This window comes from Salvelinus alpinus, chromosome 34, assembly GCF_045679555.1.
Source record: "Salvelinus alpinus chromosome 34, SLU_Salpinus.1, whole genome shotgun sequence".
Taxonomy (NCBI): Eukaryota; Metazoa; Chordata; class Actinopteri; order Salmoniformes; family Salmonidae; genus Salvelinus; species Salvelinus alpinus.
Genome location: NC_092119.1, coordinates 21,884,012 through 21,906,073, shown reverse-complemented (window position 1 = coordinate 21,906,073; position 22,062 = coordinate 21,884,012). Strand labels below are relative to the sequence as shown.

Sequence of the window (22,062 nt, the reverse complement as noted above, 5' to 3'; positions counted from 1 at the left end):
ATACAACCCATATTTATGTTTATTTATTTTAACTTGTGTGCTTTAACCATTTGTACATTGTTACAACACTGCATATATATAATATGACATTTGTAATGTCTTTATTGTTTTGAAACTTCTGTATGTGTAATGTTTACTGTTCATTTTTATTGTTTATTTGACTTTTGTATATTACCTACCTCACTTGCTTTGGCAATGTTAACACATGTTTCCCATGCCAATAAAGCCCCTTGAATTGAAATTGAATTAGATAGATAGATAGATAGATAGATAGATAGATAGATAGATAGATAGATAGATAGATAGATAGATAGATAACCCAGACCAGCGAGACACCCTCCAAGACCTGCAGGACCCCCCCGTGGACCTACACATAGAGGACCCACGCCAAGAGGACTTACATCCAGACCACAGCACCCCCAGACACATCCACACCCCCACCCCAACCAATCAACACCCCCCCACATCAACCATGCCCACACCCCATTTAGGCCCCCTCAGATCAGACCTATGCCACTCCTGCCCACCCCATGCACCCCACCCCCGCAAAGAGAGCATCAACATGGAAGTCACACATACGCCCAGGTAGTGAGCGGGCAAACAGGCCCAACCCCCACTCTTACACTCGCCCAAGCCAACGGCATGTACCAGATGCTCAGCAGGCTCTGCTCACACTTACTGGCCTGAGGCCAAACCACACGGCCAACAACATTGGACACTTTATGGAACAAAAAGCCTTCACTATATCATCCTGGAATATCCAAGGCCTGAGGTCATCTGCCTTTGGCCTAAAGAGCAGGAACACGGACTTCACCAAAGAAATCGGTAATGCAGACATTGTCATCCTGCAAGAAACATGGTATAGCGGAGACGGACCCACTGGTTGCCCTCTAGGTTACAGAGAGCTGGTAGTCCCATCCACCAAACTACCAGGTGTGAAACAGGGAAGGGACTCAGGGGGAATGCTAATTTGGTATAGAGCAGACCTAACTCACTCCATTAAATTAATCAAAACAGGAACATTTTACATTTGGCTAGAAATTCAAAAGGAAATTATCTTAACAGAGAAAAATGTCCTCCTGTGTGCTACCTATATCCCCCCACTAGAATCCCCATACTTTAATAAAGACAGCTTCTCCATCCTGGAGGGGGAAATCAATAATTTCCAGGCCCAGGGACATGTATTAGTCTGTGGCGACCTAAATGCCAGAACTGGACAAGAACCTGACACCCTCAGCACACAGGGGGACAAACACCTGCCTGCAGGTGACAGCATTCCCTCCCCCATATGCCCCCCTAGGCACAACTATGACAACATAACCAACAAAAACGGGTCACAACTCCTGCAGCTCTGTCGCACGCTGGGTATGTACATAGTCAATGGTAGGCTTCGAGGGGACTCCTATGGTAGGTTCACCTATAGCTCATCTCTTGGCAGTAGCACTGTAGACTACTTTATCACTGACCTCAACCCAGAGTCTCTCAGAGCGTTCACAGTCAGCCCACTGACACCCCTATCAGACCACAGCAAAATCACAGTCTACTTGAACAGAGCAATACTCAATCATGAGGCATCAAAGCCAAAGGAACTGAGTAACATTAAGAAATGCTATAGATGGAAGGAATGCAGTTTGGAAACCTACCAAAAAACAATTAGGCAACAGCAAATTCAATCCCTTTTAGACAACTTCCTGGGTAAAATGTTCCACTGCAATAGTGAAGGTGTAAACTTGGCAGTAGAAAATCTTAACAGTATATTTGACCTCTCAGCTTCCCTATCAAATCTAAAAATCTCAAATAGAAAACCGAAGAAAATGAACAACAATGACAAATGGTTTGATAAAGAATGCAAAAATCTAAGAAATAAATTGAGGAACCTGTCCAACCAAAAACATAGAGACCCGGAAAACCTGAGTCTACGCCTTCACTATGGTGAATCACTAAAACAATACAGAAATACACTACGGAAAAAGAAGGAACAGCACGTCAGAAATCAGCTCAATGTAATTGAAGACTCCATAGACTCTAACCAATTCTGGGAAAATTGGAAAACACTAAACAAACAACAACACGAAGAATTATCTATCCAAAATGGAGATGTATGGGTAAACCACTTCTCCAATCTTTTTGGCTCTATAACAAAGAATAAAGAACAAAAACATATACATGATCAAATACAAATCCTAGAATCAACTATTAAAGACTACCAGAACCCATTGGATTCTCCAATTACCTTGAATGAGTTACAGGACAAAATAAAAACCCTCAAACCCAAAAAGGCCTGTGGTGTTGATGGTATCCTTAATGAAATGATCAAATATACAGACAACAAATTCCAATTGGCTATACTAAAACTCTTTAACATCGTCCTTAGCTCTGGCATCTTCCCCAATATTTGGAACCAAGGACTGATCACCCCAATCCACAAAAGTGGAGACAAATTTGACCCCAATAACTACCGTGGAATATGCGTCAACAGTAACCTTGGGAAAATACTCTGCATTATCATTAACAGCAGACTCGTACATTTCCTCAATGAAAACAATGTACTGAGCAAATGTCAAATTGGCTTTTTACCAAATTACCGTACAACAGACCATGTATTCACCTTACACACCCTAATTGACAACCAAACAAACCAAAACAAAGGCAAAGTCTTCTCATGCTTTGTTGATTTCAAAAAAGCCTTCGACTCAATTTGGCATGAGGGTCTGCTATACAAATTGATGGAAAGTGGTGTTGGGGGTAAAACATACGACATTATAAAATCCATGTACACAAACAACAAGTGTGCGGTTAAAATTGGCAAAAAACACACACATTTCTTCACACAGGGTCGTGGGGTGAGACAGGGATGCAGCTTAAGCCCCACCCTCTTCAACATATATATCAACGAATTGGCGCGGGCACTAGAACAGTCTGCAGCACCCGGTCTCACCCTACTAGAATCCGAAGTCAAATGTCTACTGTTTGCTGATGATCTGGTGCTTCTGTCACCAACCAAGGAGGGCCTACAGCAGCACCTAGATCTTCTGCACAGATTCTGTCAGACCTGGGCCCTGACAGTAAATCTCAGTAAGACCAAAATAATGGTGTTCCAAAAAAGGTCCAGTCACCAGGACCACAAATTCCATCTAGACACCGTTGCCCTAGAGCACACAAAAAACTATACATACCTCGGCCTAAACATCAGCACCACAGGTAACTTCCACAAAGCTGTGAACGATCTGAGAGACAAGGCAAGAAGGGCCTTCTATGCCATCAAAAGGAACATAAATTTCAACATACCAATTAGGATCTGGCTAAAAATACTTGAATCAGTCATAGAGCCCATTGCCCTTTATGGTTGTGAGGTCTGGGGTCCGCTCACCAACCAAGATTTCACAAAATGGGACAAACACCAAATTGAGACTCTGCATGCAGAATTCTGCAAAAATATCCTCCGTGTACAACGTAGAACACCAAATAATGCATGCAGAGCAGAATTAGGCCGATACCCACTAATTATCAAAATCCAGAAAAGAGCCGTTAAATTCTACAACCACCTAAAAGGAAGCGATTCCCAAACCTTCCATAACAAAGCCATCACCTACAGAGAGATGAACCTGGAGAAGAGTCCCCTAAGCAAGCTGGTCCTAGGGCTCTGTTCACAAACACAAACACACCCCACAGAGCCCCAGGACAACAGCACAATTAGACCCAACCAAATCATGAGAAAACAAAAAGATAATTACTTGACACATTGGAAAGAATTAACAAAAAAACAGAGCAAACTAGAATGCTATTTGGCCCTAAACAGAGAGTACACAGTGGCAGAATACCTGACCACTGTGACTGACCCAAACTTAAGGAAAGCGTTGACTATGTACAGACTCAGTGAGCATAGCCTTGCTATTGAGAAAGGCCGCCGTAGGCAGACATGGCTCTCAAGAGAAGACAGGCTATGTGCACACTGCCCACAAAATGAGGTGGAAACTGAGCTGCACTTCCTAACCTCCTGCCCAATGTATGACCATATTAGAGAGACATATTTCCCTCAGATTACACAGATCCACAAAGAATTCGAAAACAAATCCAATTTTGATAAACTCCCATATCTACTGGGTGAAATTCCACAGTGTGCCATCACAGCAGCAAGATTTGTGACCTGTTGCCACAAGAAAAGGGCAACCAGTGAAGAACAAACACCACTGTAAATACAACCCATATTTATGTTTATTTATTTTAACTTGTGTGCTTTAACCATTTGTACATTGTTACAACACTGCATATATATAATATGACATTTGTAATGTCTTTATTGTTTTGAAACTTCTGTATGTGTAATGTTTACTGTTCATTTTTATTGTTTATTTGACTTTTGTATATTACCTACCTCACTTGCTTTGGCAATGTTAACACATGTTTCCCATGCCAATAAAGCCCCTTGAATTGAATTGAATTGAATAGATAGATAGATAGATAGATAGATAGATAGATAGATAGATAGATAGATAGATAGATAGATAGATAGATAGATAGATAGATAACATAGAGGACCCACGCCAAGAGGACTTACATCCAGACCACAGCACCCCCAGACACATCCACACCCCCACCCCAACCAATCAACACCCCCCCACATCAACCATGCCCACACCCCATTTAGGCCCCCTCAGATCAGACCTATGCCACTCCTGCCCACCCCATGCACCCCACCCCCGCAAAGAGAGCATCAACATGGAAGTCACACATACGCCCAGGTAGTGAGCGGGCAAACAGGCCCAACCCCCACTCTTACACTCGCCCAAGCCAACGGCATGTACCAGATGCTCAGCAGGCTCTGCTCACACTTACTGGCCTGAGGCCAAACCACACGGCCAACAACATTGGACACTTTATGGAACAAAAAGCCTTCACTATATCATCCTGGAATATCCAAGGCCTGAGGTCATCTGCCTTTGGCCTAAAGAGCAGGAACACGGACTTCACCAAAGAAATCGGTAATGCAGACATTGTCATCCTGCAAGAAACATGGTATAGCGGAGACGGACCCACTGGTTGCCCTCTAGGTTACAGAGAGCTGGTAGTCCCATCCACCAAACTACCAGGTGTGAAACAGGGAAGGGACTCAGGGGGAATGCTAATTTGGTATAGAGCAGACCTAACTCACTCCATTAAATTAATCAAAACAGGAACATTTTACATTTGGCTAGAAATTCAAAAGGAAATTATCTTAACAGAGAAAAATGTCCTCCTGTGTGCTACCTATATCCCCCCACTAGAATCCCCATACTTTAATAAAGACAGCTTCTCCATCCTGGAGGGGGAAATCAATAATTTCCAGGCCCAGGGACATGTATTAGTCTGTGGCGACCTAAATGCCAGAACTGGACAAGAACCTGACACCCTCAGCACACAGGGGGACAAACACCTGCCTGCAGGTGACAGCATTCCCTCCCCCATATGCCCCCCTAGGCACAACTATGACAACATAACCAACAAAAACGGGTCACAACTCCTGCAGCTCTGTCGCACGCTGGGTATGTACATAGTCAATGGTAGGCTTCGAGGGGACTCCTATGGTAGGTTCACCTATAGCTCATCTCTTGGCAGTAGCACTGTAGACTACTTTATCACTGACCTCAACCCAGAGTCTCTCAGAGCGTTCACAGTCAGCCCACTGACACCCCTATCAGACCACAGCAAAATCACAGTCTACTTGAACAGAGCAATACTCAATCATGAGGCATCAAAGCCAAAGGAACTGAGTAACATTAAGAAATGCTATAGATGGAAGGAATGCAGTTTGGAAACCTACCAAAAAACAATTAGGCAACAGCAAATTCAATCCCTTTTAGACAACTTCCTGGGTAAAATGTTCCACTGCAATAGTGAAGGTGTAAACTTGGCAGTAGAAAATCTTAACAGTATATTTGACCTCTCAGCTTCCCTATCAAATCTAAAAATCTCAAATAGAAAACCGAAGAAAATGAACAACAATGACAAATGGTTTGATAAAGAATGCAAAAATCTAAGAAATAAATTGAGGAACCTGTCCAACCAAAAACATAGAGACCCGGAAAACCTGAGTCTACGCCTTCACTATGGTGAATCACTAAAACAATACAGAAATACACTACGGAAAAAGAAGGAACAGCACGTCAGAAATCAGCTCAATGTAATTGAAGACTCCATAGACTCTAACCAATTCTGGGAAAATTGGAAAACACTAAACAAACAACAACACGAAGAATTATCTATCCAAAATGGAGATGTATGGGTAAACCACTTCTCCAATCTTTTTGGCTCTATAACAAAGAATAAAGAACAAAAACATATACATGATCAAATACAAATCCTAGAATCAACTATTAAAGACTACCAGAACCCATTGGATTCTCCAATTACCTTGAATGAGTTACAGGACAAAATAAAAACCCTCAAACCCAAAAAGGCCTGTGGTGTTGATGGTATCCTTAATGAAATGATCAAATATACAGACAACAAATTCCAATTGGCTATACTAAAACTCTTTAACATCGTCCTTAGCTCTGGCATCTTCCCCAATATTTGGAACCAAGGACTGATCACCCCAATCCACAAAAGTGGAGACAAATTTGACCCCAATAACTACCGTGGAATATGCGTCAACAGTAACCTTGGGAAAATACTCTGCATTATCATTAACAGCAGACTCGTACATTTCCTCAATGAAAACAATGTACTGAGCAAATGTCAAATTGGCTTTTTACCAAATTACCGTACAACAGACCATGTATTCACCTTACACACCCTAATTGACAACCAAACAAACCAAAACAAAGGCAAAGTCTTCTCATGCTTTGTTGATTTCAAAAAAGCCTTCGACTCAATTTGGCATGAGGGTCTGCTATACAAATTGATGGAAAGTGGTGTTGGGGGTAAAACATACGACATTATAAAATCCATGTACACAAACAACAAGTGTGCGGTTAAAATTGGCAAAAAACACACACATTTCTTCACACAGGGTCGTGGGATGAGACAGGGATGCAGCTTAAGCCCCACCCTCTTCAACATATATATCAACGAATTGGCGCGGGCACTAGAACAGTCTGCAGCACCCGGTCTCACCCTACTAGAATCCGAAGTCAAATGTCTACTGTTTGCTGATGATCTGGTGCTTCTGTCACCAACCAAGGAGGGCCTACAGCAGCACCTAGATCTTCTGCACAGATTCTGTCAGACCTGGGCCCTGACAGTAAATCTCAGTAAGACCAAAATAATGGTGTTCCAAAAAAGGTCCAGTCACCAGGACCACAAATTCCATCTAGACACCGTTGCCCTAGAGCACACAAAAAACTATACATACCTCGGCCTAAACATCAGCACCACAGGTAACTTCCACAAAGCTGTGAACGATCTGAGAGACAAGGCAAGAAGGGCCTTCTATGCCATCAAAAGGAACATAAATTTCAACATACCAATTAGGATCTGGCTAAAAATACTTGAATCAGTCATAGAGCCCATTGCCCTTTATGGTTGTGAGGTCTGGGGTCCGCTCACCAACCAAGATTTCACAAAATGGGACAAACACCAAATTGAGACTCTGCATGCAGAATTCTGCAAAAATATCCTCCGTGTACAACGTAGAACACCAAATAATGCATGCAGAGCAGAATTAGGCCGATACCCACTAATTATCAAAATCCAGAAAAGAGCCGTTAAATTCTACAACCACCTAAAAGGAAGCGATTCCCAAACCTTCCATAACAAAGCCATCACCTACAGAGAGATGAACCTGGAGAAGAGTCCCCTAAGCAAGCTGGTCCTAGGGCTCTGTTCACAAACACAAACACACCCCACAGAGCCCCAGGACAACAGCACAATTAGACCCAACCAAATCATGAGAAAACAAAAAGATAATTACTTGACACATTGGAAAGAATTAACAAAAAAACAGAGCAAACTAGAATGCTATTTGGCCCTAAACAGAGAGTACACAGTGGCAGAATACCTGACCACTGTGACTGACCCAAACTTAAGGAAAGCGTTGACTATGTACAGACTCAGTGAGCATAGCCTTGCTATTGAGAAAGGCCGCCGTAGGCAGACATGGCTCTCAAGAGAAGACAGGCTATGTGCACACTGCTCACAAAATGAGGTGGAAACTGAGCTGCACTTCCTAACCTCCTGCCCAATGTATGACCATATTAGAGAGACATATTTCCCTCAGATTACACAGATCCACAAAGAATTCGAAAACAAATCCAATTTTGATAAACTCCCATATCTACTGGGTGAAATTCCACAGTGTGCCATCACAGCAGCAAGATTTGTGACCTGTTGCCACAAGAAAAGGGCAACCAGTGAAGAACAAACACCACTGTAAATACAACCCATATTTATGTTTATTTATTTTAACTTGTGTGCTTTAACCATTTGTACATTGTTACAACACTGCATATATATAATATGACATTTGTAATGTCTTTATTGTTTTGAAACTTCTGTATGTGTAATGTTTACTGTTCATTTTTATTGTTTATTTGACTTTTGTATATTACCTACCTCACTTGCTTTGGCAATGTTAACACATGTTTCCCATGCCAATAAAGCCCCTTGAATTGAATTGAATTGAATAGATAGATAGATAGATAGATAGATAGATAGATAGATAGATAACATAGAGGACCCACGCCAAGAGGACTTACATCCAGACCACAGCACCCCCAGACACATCCACACCCCCACCCCAACCAATCAACACCCCCCCACATCAACCATGCCCACACCCCATTTAGGCCCCCTCAGATCAGACCTATGCCACTCCTGCCCACCCCATGCACCCCACCCCCGCAAAGAGAGCATCAACATGGAAGTCACACATACGCCCAGGTAGTGAGCGGGCAAACAGGCCCAACCCCCACTCTTACACTCGCCCAAGCCAACGGCATGTACCAGATGCTCAGCAGGCTCTGCTCACACTTACTGGCCTGAGGCCAAACCACACGGCCAACAACATTGGACACTTTATGGAACAAAAAGCCTTCACTATATCATCCTGGAATATCCAAGGCCTGAGGTCATCTGCCTTTGGCCTAAAGAGCAGGAACACGGACTTCACCAAAGAAATCGGTAATGCAGACATTGTCATCCTGCAAGAAACATGGTATAGCGGAGACGGACCCACTGGTTGCCCTCTAGGTTACAGAGAGCTGGTAGTCCCATCCACCAAACTACCAGGTGTGAAACAGGGAAGGGACTCAGGGGGAATGCTAATTTGGTATAGAGCAGACCTAACTCACTCCATTAAATTAATCAAAACAGGAACATTTTACATTTGGCTAGAAATTCAAAAGGAAATTATCTTAACAGAGAAAAATGTCCTCCTGTGTGCTACCTATATCCCCCCACTAGAATCCCCATACTTTAATAAAGACAGCTTCTCCATCCTGGAGGGGGAAATCAATAATTTCCAGGCCCAGGGACATGTATTAGTCTGTGGCGACCTAAATGCCAGAACTGGACAAGAACCTGACACCCTCAGCACACAGGGGGACAAACACCTGCCTGCAGGTGACAGCATTCCCTCCCCCATATGCCCCCCTAGGCACAACTATGACAACATAACCAACAAAAACGGGTCACAACTCCTGCAGCTCTGTCGCACGCTGGGTATGTACATAGTCAATGGTAGGCTTCGAGGGGACTCCTATGGTAGGTTCACCTATAGCTCATCTCTTGGCAGTAGCACTGTAGACTACTTTATCACTGACCTCAACCCAGAGTCTCTCAGAGCGTTCACAGTCAGCCCACTGACACCCCTATCAGACCACAGCAAAATCACAGTCTACTTGAACAGAGCAATACTCAATCATGAGGCATCAAAGCCAAAGGAACTGAGTAACATTAAGAAATGCTATAGATGGAAGGAATGCAGTTTGGAAACCTACCAAAAAACAATTAGGCAACAGCAAATTCAATCCCTTTTAGACAACTTCCTGGGTAAAATGTTCCACTGCAATAGTGAAGGTGTAAACTTGGCAGTAGAAAATCTTAACAGTATATTTGACCTCTCAGCTTCCCTATCAAATCTAAAAATCTCAAATAGAAAACCGAAGAAAATGAACAACAATGACAAATGGTTTGATAAAGAATGCAAAAATCTAAGAAATAAATTGAGGAACCTGTCCAACCAAAAACATAGAGACCCGGAAAACCTGAGTCTACGCCTTCACTATGGCGAATCACTAAAACAATACAGAAATACACTACGGAAAAAGAAGGAACAGCACGTCAGAAATCAGCTCAATGTAATTGAAGACTCCATAGACTCTAACCAATTCTGGGAAAATTGGAAAACACTAAACAAACAACAACACGAAGAATTATCTATCCAAAATGGAGATGTATGGGTAAACCACTTCTCCAATCTTTTTGGCTCTATAACAAAGAATAAAGAACAAAAACATATACATGATCAAATACAAATCCTAGAATCAACTATTAAAGACTACCAGAACCCATTGGATTCTCCAATTACCTTGAATGAGTTACAGGACAAAATAAAAACCCTCAAACCCAAAAAGACCTGTGGTGTTGATGGTATCCTTAATGAAATGATCAAATATACAGACAACAAATTCCAATTGGCTATACTAAAACTCTTTAACATCGTCCTTAGCTCTGGCATCTTCCCCAATATTTGGAACCAAGGACTGATCACCCCAATCCACAAAAGTGGAGACAAATTTGACCCCAATAACTACCGTGGAATATGCGTCAACAGTAACCTTGGGAAAATACTCTGCATTATCATTAACAGCAGACTCGTACATTTCCTCAATGAAAACAATGTACTGAGCAAATGTCAAATTGGCTTTTTACCAAATTACCGTACAACAGACCATGTATTCACCCTACACACCCTAATTGACAACCAAACAAACCAAAACAAAGGCAAAGTCTTCTCATGCTTTGTTGATTTCAAAAAAGCCTTCGACTCAATTTGGCATGAGGGTCTGCTATACAAATTGATGGAAAGTGGTGTTGGGGGTAAAACATACGACATTATAAAATCCATGTACACAAACAACAAGTGTGCGGTTAAAATTGGCAAAAAACACACACATTTCTTCACACAGGGTCGTGGGGTGAGACAGGGATGCAGCTTAAGCCCCACCCTCTTCAACATATATATCAACGAATTGGCGCGGGCACTAGAACAGTCTGCAGCACCCGGTCTCACCCTACTAGAATCCGAAGTCAAATGTCTACTGTTTGCTGATGATCTGGTGCTTCTGTCACCAACCAAGGAGGGCCTACAGCAGCACCTAGATCTTCTGCACAGATTCTGTCAGACCTGGGCCCTGACAGTAAATCTCAGTAAGACCAAAATAATGGTGTTCCAAAAAAGGTCCAGTCACCAGGACCACAAATTCCATCTAGACACCGTTGCCCTAGAGCACACAAAAAACTATACATACCTCGGCCTAAACATCAGCACCACAGGTAACTTCCACAAAGCTGTGAACGATCTGAGAGACAAGGCAAGAAGGGCCTTCTATGCCATCAAAAGGAACATAAATTTCAACATACCAATTAGGATCTGGCTAAAAATACTTGAATCAGTCATAGAGCCCATTGCCCTTTATGGTTGTGAGGTCTGGGGTCCGCTCACCAACCAAGATTTCACAAAATGGGACAAACACCAAATTGAGACTCTGCATGCAGAATTCTGCAAAAATATCCTCCGTGTACAACGTAGAACACCAAATAATGCATGCAGAGCAGAATTAGGCCGATACCCACTAATTATCAAAATCCAGAAAAGAGCCGTTAAATTCTACAACCACCTAAAAGGAAGCGATTCCCAAACCTTCCATAACAAAGCCATCACCTACAGAGAGATGAACCTGGAGAAGAGTCCCCTAAGCAAGCTGGTCCTAGGGCTCTGTTCACAAACACAAACACACCCCACAGAGCCCCAGGACAACAGCACAATTAGACCCAACCAAATCATGAGAAAACAAAAAGATAATTACTTGACACATTGGAAAGAATTAACAAAAAAACAGAGCAAACTAGAATGCTATTTGGCCCTAAACAGAGAGTACACAGTGGCAGAATACCTGACCACTGTGACTGACCCAAACTTAAGGAAAGCTTTGACTATGTACAGACTCAGTGAGCATAGCCTTGCTATTGAGAAAGGCCGCCGTAGGCAGACATGGCTCTCAAGAGAAGACAGGCTATGTGCACACTGCCCACAAAATGAGGTGGAAACTGAGCTGCACTTCCTAACCTCCTGCCCAATGTATGACCATATTAGAGAGACATATTTCCCTCAGATTACACAGATCCACAAAGAATTCGAAAACAAATCCAATTTTGATAAACTCCCATATCTACTGGGTGAAATTCCACAGTGTGCCATCACAGCAGCAAGATTTGTGACCTGTTGCCACAAGAAAAGGGCAACCAGTGAAGAACAAACACCACTGTAAATACAACCCATATTTATGTTTATTTATTTTAACTTGTGTGCTTTAACCATTTGTACATTGTTACAACACTGCATATATATAATATGACATTTGTAATGTCTTTATTGTTTTGAAACTTCTGTATGTGTAATGTTTACTGTTCATTTTTATTGTTTATTTGACTTTTGTATATTACCTACCTCACTTGCTTTGGCAATGTTAACACATGTTTCCCATGCCAATAAAGCCCCTTGAATTGAAATTGAATTGATAGATAGATAGATAGATAGATAGATAGATAGATAGATAGATAGATAGATAGATAGATAGATAGATAGATAGATAGATAGATAGATAGATAGATATTATCTACCTCACTTGCTTTGGCAATGTTAACACATGTTTCCCATGCCAATAAAGCCCCTTGAATTGAATTGAATTGAATTGAATTGAATAGAATAGATAGATAGATAGATAGATAGATAGATAGATAGATAGATAGATAGATAGATAGATAGATAGATAGATAGATAGAGAGAGAGAGAGAGAGAGAGAGAGAGAGAGAGAGAGAGAGAGAGAGAGAGAGAGAGAGAGAGAGAGAGAGTGTGTGTGTGTGTGTGTGTGTGTGTGTGTGTGTGTGTGTGTGTGTGTGTGTGTGTGTGTGTGTGTGTGTGTGTGTGTGTGTGTGTGTGTGTGTGTGGACTCCTCTCTGCATGATCAAACATAAGCATAGTGAACAGTGAACCTCTACTGCCACCATATGGCCCAACAACACATTGCAGGGGATACTAGCTCAAACAGAGGACTGGTGCTGCTGTGTCAATTTCCTCTTTTCAAAGACAACGTATTTTTCCTCCATGTCATGTCCATTTTAATATACACACTAGATTTAGATACAGCAACTGACTCTATTATAGGACATTTAAAACGCCACTAATTATCCATCAAAACCATCTCCATTTTACAGCAGGTCAATCAAACATCCCCCTGTATTAGTGCAGAATTCTGAGGGGAAAGCCTAAGCAAGCCTCCACAAACAGGAACTGCGTAATGAGGTAGGTCACATTGTGTTCTCATCAGCTAGGCTAATCGTCCCCCTGGCAAGCATACAGTGACAGAGTTCAGGGGTGCACCGGCAGGGCGGGCACCAGGTTAAGACTCGGACTGACCCGACCAGCAGAGTTAGGTAATACATTCACCCCAGCCTCAACCTCAGCACTTTCTCAATACATGACTGAGGCAGTGGAAGAACAGAGGGCTTCAGCACCATAGATTAGGCTCAATGTCCTTTAGAATAGACAAATTCACCAAATTACTAGAATGAATGTGTCGAGTACTGAAGCAGAGTTGAGATTGAAGCTGAAATTTAGTAGTAGAATAGACGGTAGGGTTATGCAGTGTTTCCCCTACCATAGATCTGTTCACCTGGACAATTTTGTTGCATAGATTTCGAATTGGGAAATACTGGCAGGTTTTTCCAGCACAGGATTTTTTCGTGGCCACTGCCACCACCTAAGCCCCTTTTTGAGCCAGGAAAAACCCTGACTGGTGTAATGTGAGGGCATTATGGTACCCAAAGCTCTTACCTTTTTATTTTTATTTATCCGTTATTTTACCAGGTAAGTTGACTGAGAACACGTTCTCATTTGCAGCAACCTTTGTGTTTCAGATGACCTGGGGGATCTGCTGCAGGGGGAAGCCAAGCTACCTTTGGTAGCGTATGCTTCGGCAATCATGGAGAGACGGTAGACGGGGGCTCCCACCAGCGCCAGCTCGTCCAGGGTCACTTTGCCATACTGGTTGAAGGCCTCACTATAGTCTCCCTCCACATAGGACAGCTTGGCCATCAACATACTAGTCTCTTGAATGTAGTCCGGCTAGGCACAAAAGGAAAGAGAAGAGACAGTTACTGTGTAGCCATATGTTTTCTCCTGAACACAAAAAGATATGTTCATATTTCAGATAAAAAGGGTGCATACAAGCAGCATGAGGGAGTGAGGCAGTAATATGAGGTTATACAATTCAAAGGGGATTCTCTCAATTTGGGAAAGCAGTGAGTGTACAGCCAGATCCTGATTAAACCAGTATTACCCTTTTGCAGTATTATAATACTGTTATAAGACTGGACTACACTGTTATAACACTTACAAGACTAAACTAGACTGGAGACTGGACATATGACAAATAGTAATGGCTATAGGTGTTATATCATTAACATCTACCTTGAGGTTCCCTCGGTCCAGGGCAGCGGTCAGGTGCTTGCGGACCTCTACAAGCTGGGGTCTTGGGCCCCTTGGGCTGGCCCCCTGCTTGATGGGGTTCTCCTTGAGGTACTGCTGGAGCTTGGCTTCCCCCTGCAGCAGATCCCCCAGGTCATCTGAAACACAAACAGAGTTTAGTCTATACCTCCAGCAGTGGAGGCTCCTCAGAGGAGGAAGGGGAGGACCTACCTCAGTGAATTTCATAAAAATAAAAATAGTGAAACATTAAAAAAGTTCCACTTTTTAGATAAAACTATACTAAATATATTCACATCACCAAATAATTTATTAAAACACACTGTTTTGCAATGAAGGTCTACAGTAGCCTCAGCAGCACTCTGTACGGTAGCGCCACTGTAGAAGGAGGACAGCTAGTTTCCATCCTCCTCTGGCTACATTGACTTCAATACAGGCTCATGGTTCTCACCCCCTTCCATAGACTGACACTTCTCTGTTCTCAATTACATTCAAATCAGCATTGAAAAAAAGTTAAAGTTTGTTCCACCTGAGCGAGTCTAACCACGAGTCAGAGACCACTATGACACATCAAATGTGTTTGATGGATCACGGGAAAAGAGCAGGAATAGGCTTTTGTAGGCTACAGTCCAAGCTATATCTTCCAATGGTGTGACTGCTGTTGGCATCCAAATATTATCAAACTTAAATAAACGCTTAGAGGATGCCTATCGATCATTGTTTTTTAAACCAGTGGACTGCCAGTGAAAAATGTGCTCTTGCAACAGCTGCATAGTGCGGATCCCAGCCTATGGAATAAAAGTGGCGCTTTTATTGCTCAATCTAATTCATGTCGATTTAAAAAAATCCTTCATGCTATGTTGGATTTTAAAGCAATTTGTAGGCTAATCCAGTTTGTTAACCGTTTGTTAACTACCCGCCTATGCTCTGGTCTGACTGACATAAGAAGGCATGTCAGTTTATGTCAACAAAACATGGTTGCATGCCAAAATACATTTATGCCGCGTTCAAAACAACTGGGAACACGGAGAAAACGTTGTCAAATCATCACGTCAGTGACCGGAACTCTAGAAAGATGCGGAGAGTTCCAAGTTCCCAATTATTTTGAACGCGGCATTAAAGGTGCAGTTAAATTACATCATCATTCCAGCAAGGCGACTTCCCGTTTACAGACATCAATAGAACTGAAATCTGTCAAGAACACAATTTCCCCCTCCTTGAAGCTTTCTATTGCGCACAGATTTCAATTTTGTTTATGTTGATTTCTGTAAGCCGCTCCACTGTGTATGATTAGGCCATTGATATACAGGACTAAATATTCTTAAACTATTTATATGAAGTCTACCTATGCAAGTGGTAAGATAGCTAGCTCAGTAAAATAATTTAGAACTATTTAATGAGTGAGAACTTTCAACAAGTATGCACAGTGGATATAGTGTAACGTACCTGGGTTTATAAGCGCGGAAATCGACTGTGCTGCACGAGCATGCTTTTGCGACACAGTCGATAGCGCGCCGGTATCTTGTCCCATTGCCCTTCCGAACGGCTTCGTTCTATCTCTGTCTCGAGTCGTGACCCAGACTTTCTCGCTGTCATTTTCAGTTCACACTAGTAGAGACCAAAACACAACAGCCACGAAGCGTCAGCTGCGACACGGGTTGGAAAAGTTCATCGGAAGGGAAACAGCGATACCCACTGGTAGCTGACACTCTCACATCTGTCAGATGTGAAACTATTAATTAATGTTTTATTGCCATTTCCCAAACTGCATGCAAGGACATAATCACATAGCTATGTATTGTTTCACTATGTTTACTTTTTGTTTAGTCAAATGTTCTCATGTTTATGAACATACAGGCAGTCATGATGAAATCTAAATACTTAACACCACATTCATATTGATACTCTCCCAAAAGGCAAGAACAGACTACTCCTTGCTGCAACCTTGCATACAACATACAAGTCATTTGTTATTTTTTTAACAAAACAGTTCATATTATTTTCACACCAACATTCACATTAGTACAGTTCAATACACATTTCAAATATTGATCTTAGTCTTGGCAGTAGTGTTGGGCAAGTAAAAAAAAAGCTTTCATAAAACACTTGGCTGTTTAGGTAGGAGAAATTGGCTGTGGCAAATTATGGTATTGCAGCAACTTTTATACATGAAACAAGACAGGAATCTACAAACTGTTCTGTGATTTAGGGGCATATCTTTATCCCAAGTAAAACAGCTTAAGATATGTTTTTTACTCTGTTGTAGAAATATGGACATAGATGCTGACCTCAAGCACACATGACATGAGATTATGGAAAAGCTAAGTGTAGAAAAGTAATGTGCATTTCACTGGATCTTCTCAGAAAATGTATTGGCTCTAAAAAATACAGAAATTTTATAGACAGATTTTCCCCTTTATTTATATAAAACATGCAGGCCCATTTTATTCTGTACATTAAGACAGTGGTTCCTTTCTAGCAAACCCACAGCATCTCAAAGTGAGGTACAGGTAGGGTTGCAGAGCTCTGGTAACTTTCCCAAAATTCACCGGTTTTCCAGAAATCTACGGCGGATTTCCTGCTTATTCGCTTCTGATTCTGGGACACTTTCAACCGGGTTATCTGGAAAACCTGGGAATTTTGGGAACATTACTAGAATTTTAAAACCCTATGTAGGAATGTCATTAAGACAGACAGCAAGAAACAAATGAATACTGCATTGGAAGATGTAAGACATAAGTGTTAAAGTTAAACAGACAGTCATCACCAGTACCGTACCACTAACAAAGAATTGATCATAAATTACAAAAAGTACAACTGGCAGAGATGGGTATGGCAAGAGATAATGGATACTTGTCAATGTACATGAGAGGCTAATATACTGATCTATACTGATGTCCCATGTAACTTTCTATAGATCTTGCAGTGCTAGTCCATTATACTGTACATTTTCTCATCTGAATGCTTTGAGCTATTGTTAAGGCAAACCTGTAGAAAAAGAGTCTGGAAACTCATGTTCTCCATATCCGTCTGTCTTGCCCAATATAAATGCCATTGGAACATGGTCATATTCACACCTACAGTCACACACAATACTATTAAGAGGACCCACACCCATCTCATGAAATTAACAAAAAATTGTATTTCATATAAATTGTATTTTAAGTATTTAATTCAGAATTCATTAGAAAACTTGAAATAGGCAGAAGATGGCACCATGGGGATCTTTGAATAACTCCTGAGCTTTGGAGAGGGAGTGGTGCAAGTTGACCTGATAATTAGGAGTGTTTGATAGTGTATTTGCCTTTCTGGAGCTGAGAGATGTACAGCTTGGATTTACTGCCGTCTAGTCGTTTGAACCAAACCTCATCGTGGTTGATTGTGGTAATTATGGCTCTTTGGACAGAGGGGGGCAAGAGAAGATTAAACATTGAAATTGTTAGAAAAAGGACATAAAATACTTTGCTTCCAAAAAAATGTATTTCCCCAAGGATGCCAGTATCCTCACCTTGTGGGAAATTCATCTTTCTTGTCGATGCATATCGTCTGTCCACGGCAGTACCATTCTCCGTCATAACTCAACTTTCCCTCTTCTGATCGAGCGTTATGCTGATACTTTTCATTCTTATTGGTGGAGACTGGAATTTAATGTTTGGTGGAAACAAAAAAAAGATTTAGTCACAAAAGCACACACTCCAAGTTGGTATAGTAACTTCTTATAAAGTATAATTTCAACTTGCTGACATTAAATTGTGTTTATTATGCATGGTGTTCATTCATAGTTTGGTCCAGAAAACCAAAAAGAGATGAGGGACAGGATCTCACAATAACAGAATAGAGTGAGGAAACAATTTACAGCACAATTCGTTAATTCAAAATGGAAGTTGAGTCTTACCATCAGTGTTACCTCTGTGAGGTCCCAAAGTAGCCACAGCCTTTAAGATATTAAAATTGTTAGAATATGATCATAATCATCATATAAATCCAAAACATACCAATATAATAATAAATTACATTTAGCAGAAGCTTTTATCCAAATCGACTTACAGTCACACATGCATGTATGGGTGGTGTCAGGAATCGAACCCACTATCCTGGCTCTACCAACTGAGCTAGAGGACCATACTATGCATCTACGAGGCAAGGTACCTTTCTGATTGCTGTCCAATCCTCCAGTATATCCAAGTCTTGTAGCATGTAGACAATATATGGTCGTACGGATGTTAAAGAAATACTGGTATATAAAAGGCAAGTGTGAGTGTGTGGGACAAGTAGACACATAACACAGACCAAGATTGTAATAAAAAATATATATATGTATTTAAGACTCATTTCTGTTGAGACTCAGATGATGAAAGAGGATATCTGACACAACAACTGGCTTCTTCTTTTTGTCTGGACTAAATGGATCTTTCCTCTTGTTCTTCCTTGAGTGCAGCTCATCTTTCCAGAGCTCTGAGAAAAGAAGGGTCAATGAGGAAAGGGAATATTAAGACATGCCACTATCGGACAGTTTCCTGGACACAGACTGAGCCTAGTCCTGGACTAAAAAGCATGCTCCATTAAAATAGCTTTTAAGTCCAGGACTAGGCTTGCAACTGTCTGGGGAACTAGCCATATGAGAGCTGGGTTATGCATGCTACGTTAGTGGCTCGCGCAATGACTTGACGATACCTGAGGTTATGTCTATACTGTGCCTGTCCTCCTCCAGTCGCCTGATCTTTTCCACAAGTTCACTCTGCACTGTATCAAACAATAGCAACTTCTCACTCTAAGACAAACAAATAGGAATCAATGGTTACAAATGATAATCAATTAAGACACTATACAAATAAATTAATTCGTCATCAGAGGTTTGAAGACGGACATGGGTAGAGCTATGATATGTGGACTTCCCAACAACAATGCTCACCTCCCAGTGCTGGAAAGCTGCTTGGATTTCACAGTCGTACTTGTTTTTTACAGACTCGATACAGAGCTCCCGGTAGATCCCTGAGAAGGAAAACAATTTGACAGTGAGACATGCCAGCATACTGTTCATTCAATTTTCTTCATCAGATTTACTTTGTCAACTTCTGGATGACAATTAGGAAACCTTAATTTATTAATCTGGTGTTCAGTGCCGCAGCAATTTGTGAAATCAGTTTAAAGCTACATAAATAATGTAATCCAAAGATTAGCTTGCGACAGACTTACCAGCAACCTTTGTTCTGATCTGCATGTTCTCCTGCAGACTTGCCAGGGGGTCCAGGTACTCCGAAGCCTTGCCTGCAATCACCTCCTGGAGTTTGGCATCCACCTGACTCAACCTCTCCTTGTACAACCTGAACAAAAACAGCATTGGCTACAATTGGTTAACCTTAGATACATTCATCTGTTTGACACACTGTGATGGAATTGAGACATATGTATAATGTAAATCCAATCAGTAAATGCAGTCAGAGACTTACTGGTCTTTCAGGTCTCCAAATTGTTTCTCCAGATTTGTCATTTCATCAAGGCACGCCACCCTTCTCCTTTCACAGTCCTCATCATCCATCTCTACAATACATGCATGATGCCCAAAATACCAATGAAACAGGCACATTCATGTAACATGTGTAGCAAATCACTTGTAGTTTACAAACAAACTGGGTTGGTAAAACAATTCTTACCCGAGCTGTCCCCATCCTCTGACACGGACGAGCTCTCAGTGTCATCCTCGTCTGAACTGCTCCCATCTTGTTCGGGATAGTCGACTTCCATCTCCTCGTGGTTACTTTCTTTATTTTCTCGAGAATGTACCGGCATGTTGACTTCCTTACCTGGATTTTAATCAGAATGCTTGTATCACAATGCCAAATAAATTAACTAGTCATAATGCTAGTTCAAAGCTTGAACTTACCTTCAACTACTAACAGAGTAATTGTATTTTGTACCTCCAACAAAAAAAATAGATATATATCTACTTTAGAAATAGCTTCCAAAATCGTTGTAAAGTTAACGTTAGTTAGCGAATAAAACAACAACAAAAAACACCGGAAATTAAGATAGCTCGCTTGCTAGCTAGCAAGTGAAGCAATCTTTCGAAAACTACACAGTTCATCGGATGACATGAATATGTCGGTAAGATTCGTATAATTTTTTTTAGCAATAGTAAAATTAAAAAACAGAAAGATAAATAATCTCGTTGTATGTCCGATTGAATAAGCGGTAAGCATTGATGGAAAGCTAGCTAACGTTAGCTAGCTAGCCAGCAAGCAGGCGTCCAAGCTAAAAACAAACGATAAATCGCAGCGGTTCAATGGCGCGTAATTGACGTACATTTCGATGCCAGGGAATTGTAGTTGTTTCACAACAATTTCACCGTGTAGTAATTGTACAAAAGGGTTAGAACTTAAACTACATTCCCCAGGGTTTGACAAAGCAGCGCACCATCTCGTTAGACCATACAAATCAAATCAAGATAAATTGAGAATGAGAACATTGTCTCGAATTTTCAATTAATATGCTGATAATTAAAGCATGCGTTAAACCTTATGTAAGTCAATATGTAGTTACAGTAGTACTGTAACTGTCTCGATTTTTTAAAAGTTAATATGCTGATAATTAAAGCATGCGTGAACCCTTATGTAAGTCAATATGTAGTTACAGTACTACTGTAACTAGATATTTCAGTAAATACTGTCGGTATTTTCACTTCGCTTTCAGATCTAGATCTCAACTGACATGACAAAACTGGGGTAAGCAATGTGGTGTCTGGCTTCAGGTATTTTGCTGTTACCTGTCCAGTTCCAATCAAATCAGTGCATTTGGAGGAAGGAAGACAGGCATAGTCGCGGGAAGTAGGGGTGCTCAGCCCTGATAATAATACAAAAAAAAAAAATATATATATATTAAAGAATTTTGCCTAGTGGCAGGTAGCCTCGTGGTTAGAGTGTTGGGCCACTAACCGAAAGGTTGCTAGATTGAATCCCTGAGCTGACAAGGTAAAAATCTGTCATTCTGCCCCTGAACAAGGCAGTTAACCACTGTTCCTTGGCTGTCATTGTAAATAATAATTTGTTCTTAACTGATTTGCCTAGTTAAATAAAGGTTACATTTAAAAAATCATGATAATTTCTTTCTCACACAAAAGTACCCGCACTTGTCCTGTATTAGCAAACTGATATAGCCATCTGTAGTGCCGCAAATAAATGTTTTCTTTATTGGCATGGAAACTTGTTTAGATTGCTAAAACAAGTGAAATAAACAATAAACATAAAAATAATGACAAAAACCAACAAAGCGAATTAAACAAAACAAAGAAAAAACTATCAGAGTAAACATTACACACACAAAACGTTTATCTCTTTCTCCCCTCTCACTCTGCCTCTTGTTTGACAGTCACAGAACAC

General features: G+C 41.2%; 2 protein-coding genes across 2 annotated transcripts in view; both read right to left on the bottom strand.

Annotated features, from left to right (window-relative positions):
* Nucleotides 1-16,322, bottom strand: part of LOC139563761 (tetratricopeptide repeat protein 7B-like) — a 128,500-nt gene extending 112,178 nt beyond the window's left edge. The window contains 3 exon segments of the mRNA XM_071382679.1: nt 14,158-14,326; nt 14,672-14,826; nt 16,133-16,322. Coding sequence (XP_071238780.1) covers nt 14,158-14,326; nt 14,672-14,826; nt 16,133-16,217 — 409 coding nt within the window. The 5' untranslated portion in view covers nt 16,218-16,322.
* A 160-nt stretch (nt 16,323-16,482) lies between these two features.
* brms1la (BRMS1 like transcriptional repressor a) lies at nt 16,483-20,966 on the bottom strand. Its single transcript, XM_071382560.1, has 11 exons — nt 20,571-20,966; nt 20,341-20,490; nt 20,137-20,227; nt 19,883-20,010; nt 19,599-19,678; nt 19,361-19,457; nt 19,052-19,141; nt 18,836-18,900; nt 18,582-18,621; nt 18,195-18,324; nt 16,483-18,082 (listed from the first exon to the last, which is right to left on the bottom strand). Exons 2-11 carry the CDS (start codon nt 20,474-20,476, stop codon nt 17,965-17,967), a joined length of 975 nt encoding a protein of 324 aa, XP_071238661.1. The 5' UTR covers nt 20,477-20,490; nt 20,571-20,966; the 3' UTR covers nt 16,483-17,964.
* Between the last annotated feature and the right edge of the window lie 1,096 nt (nt 20,967-22,062).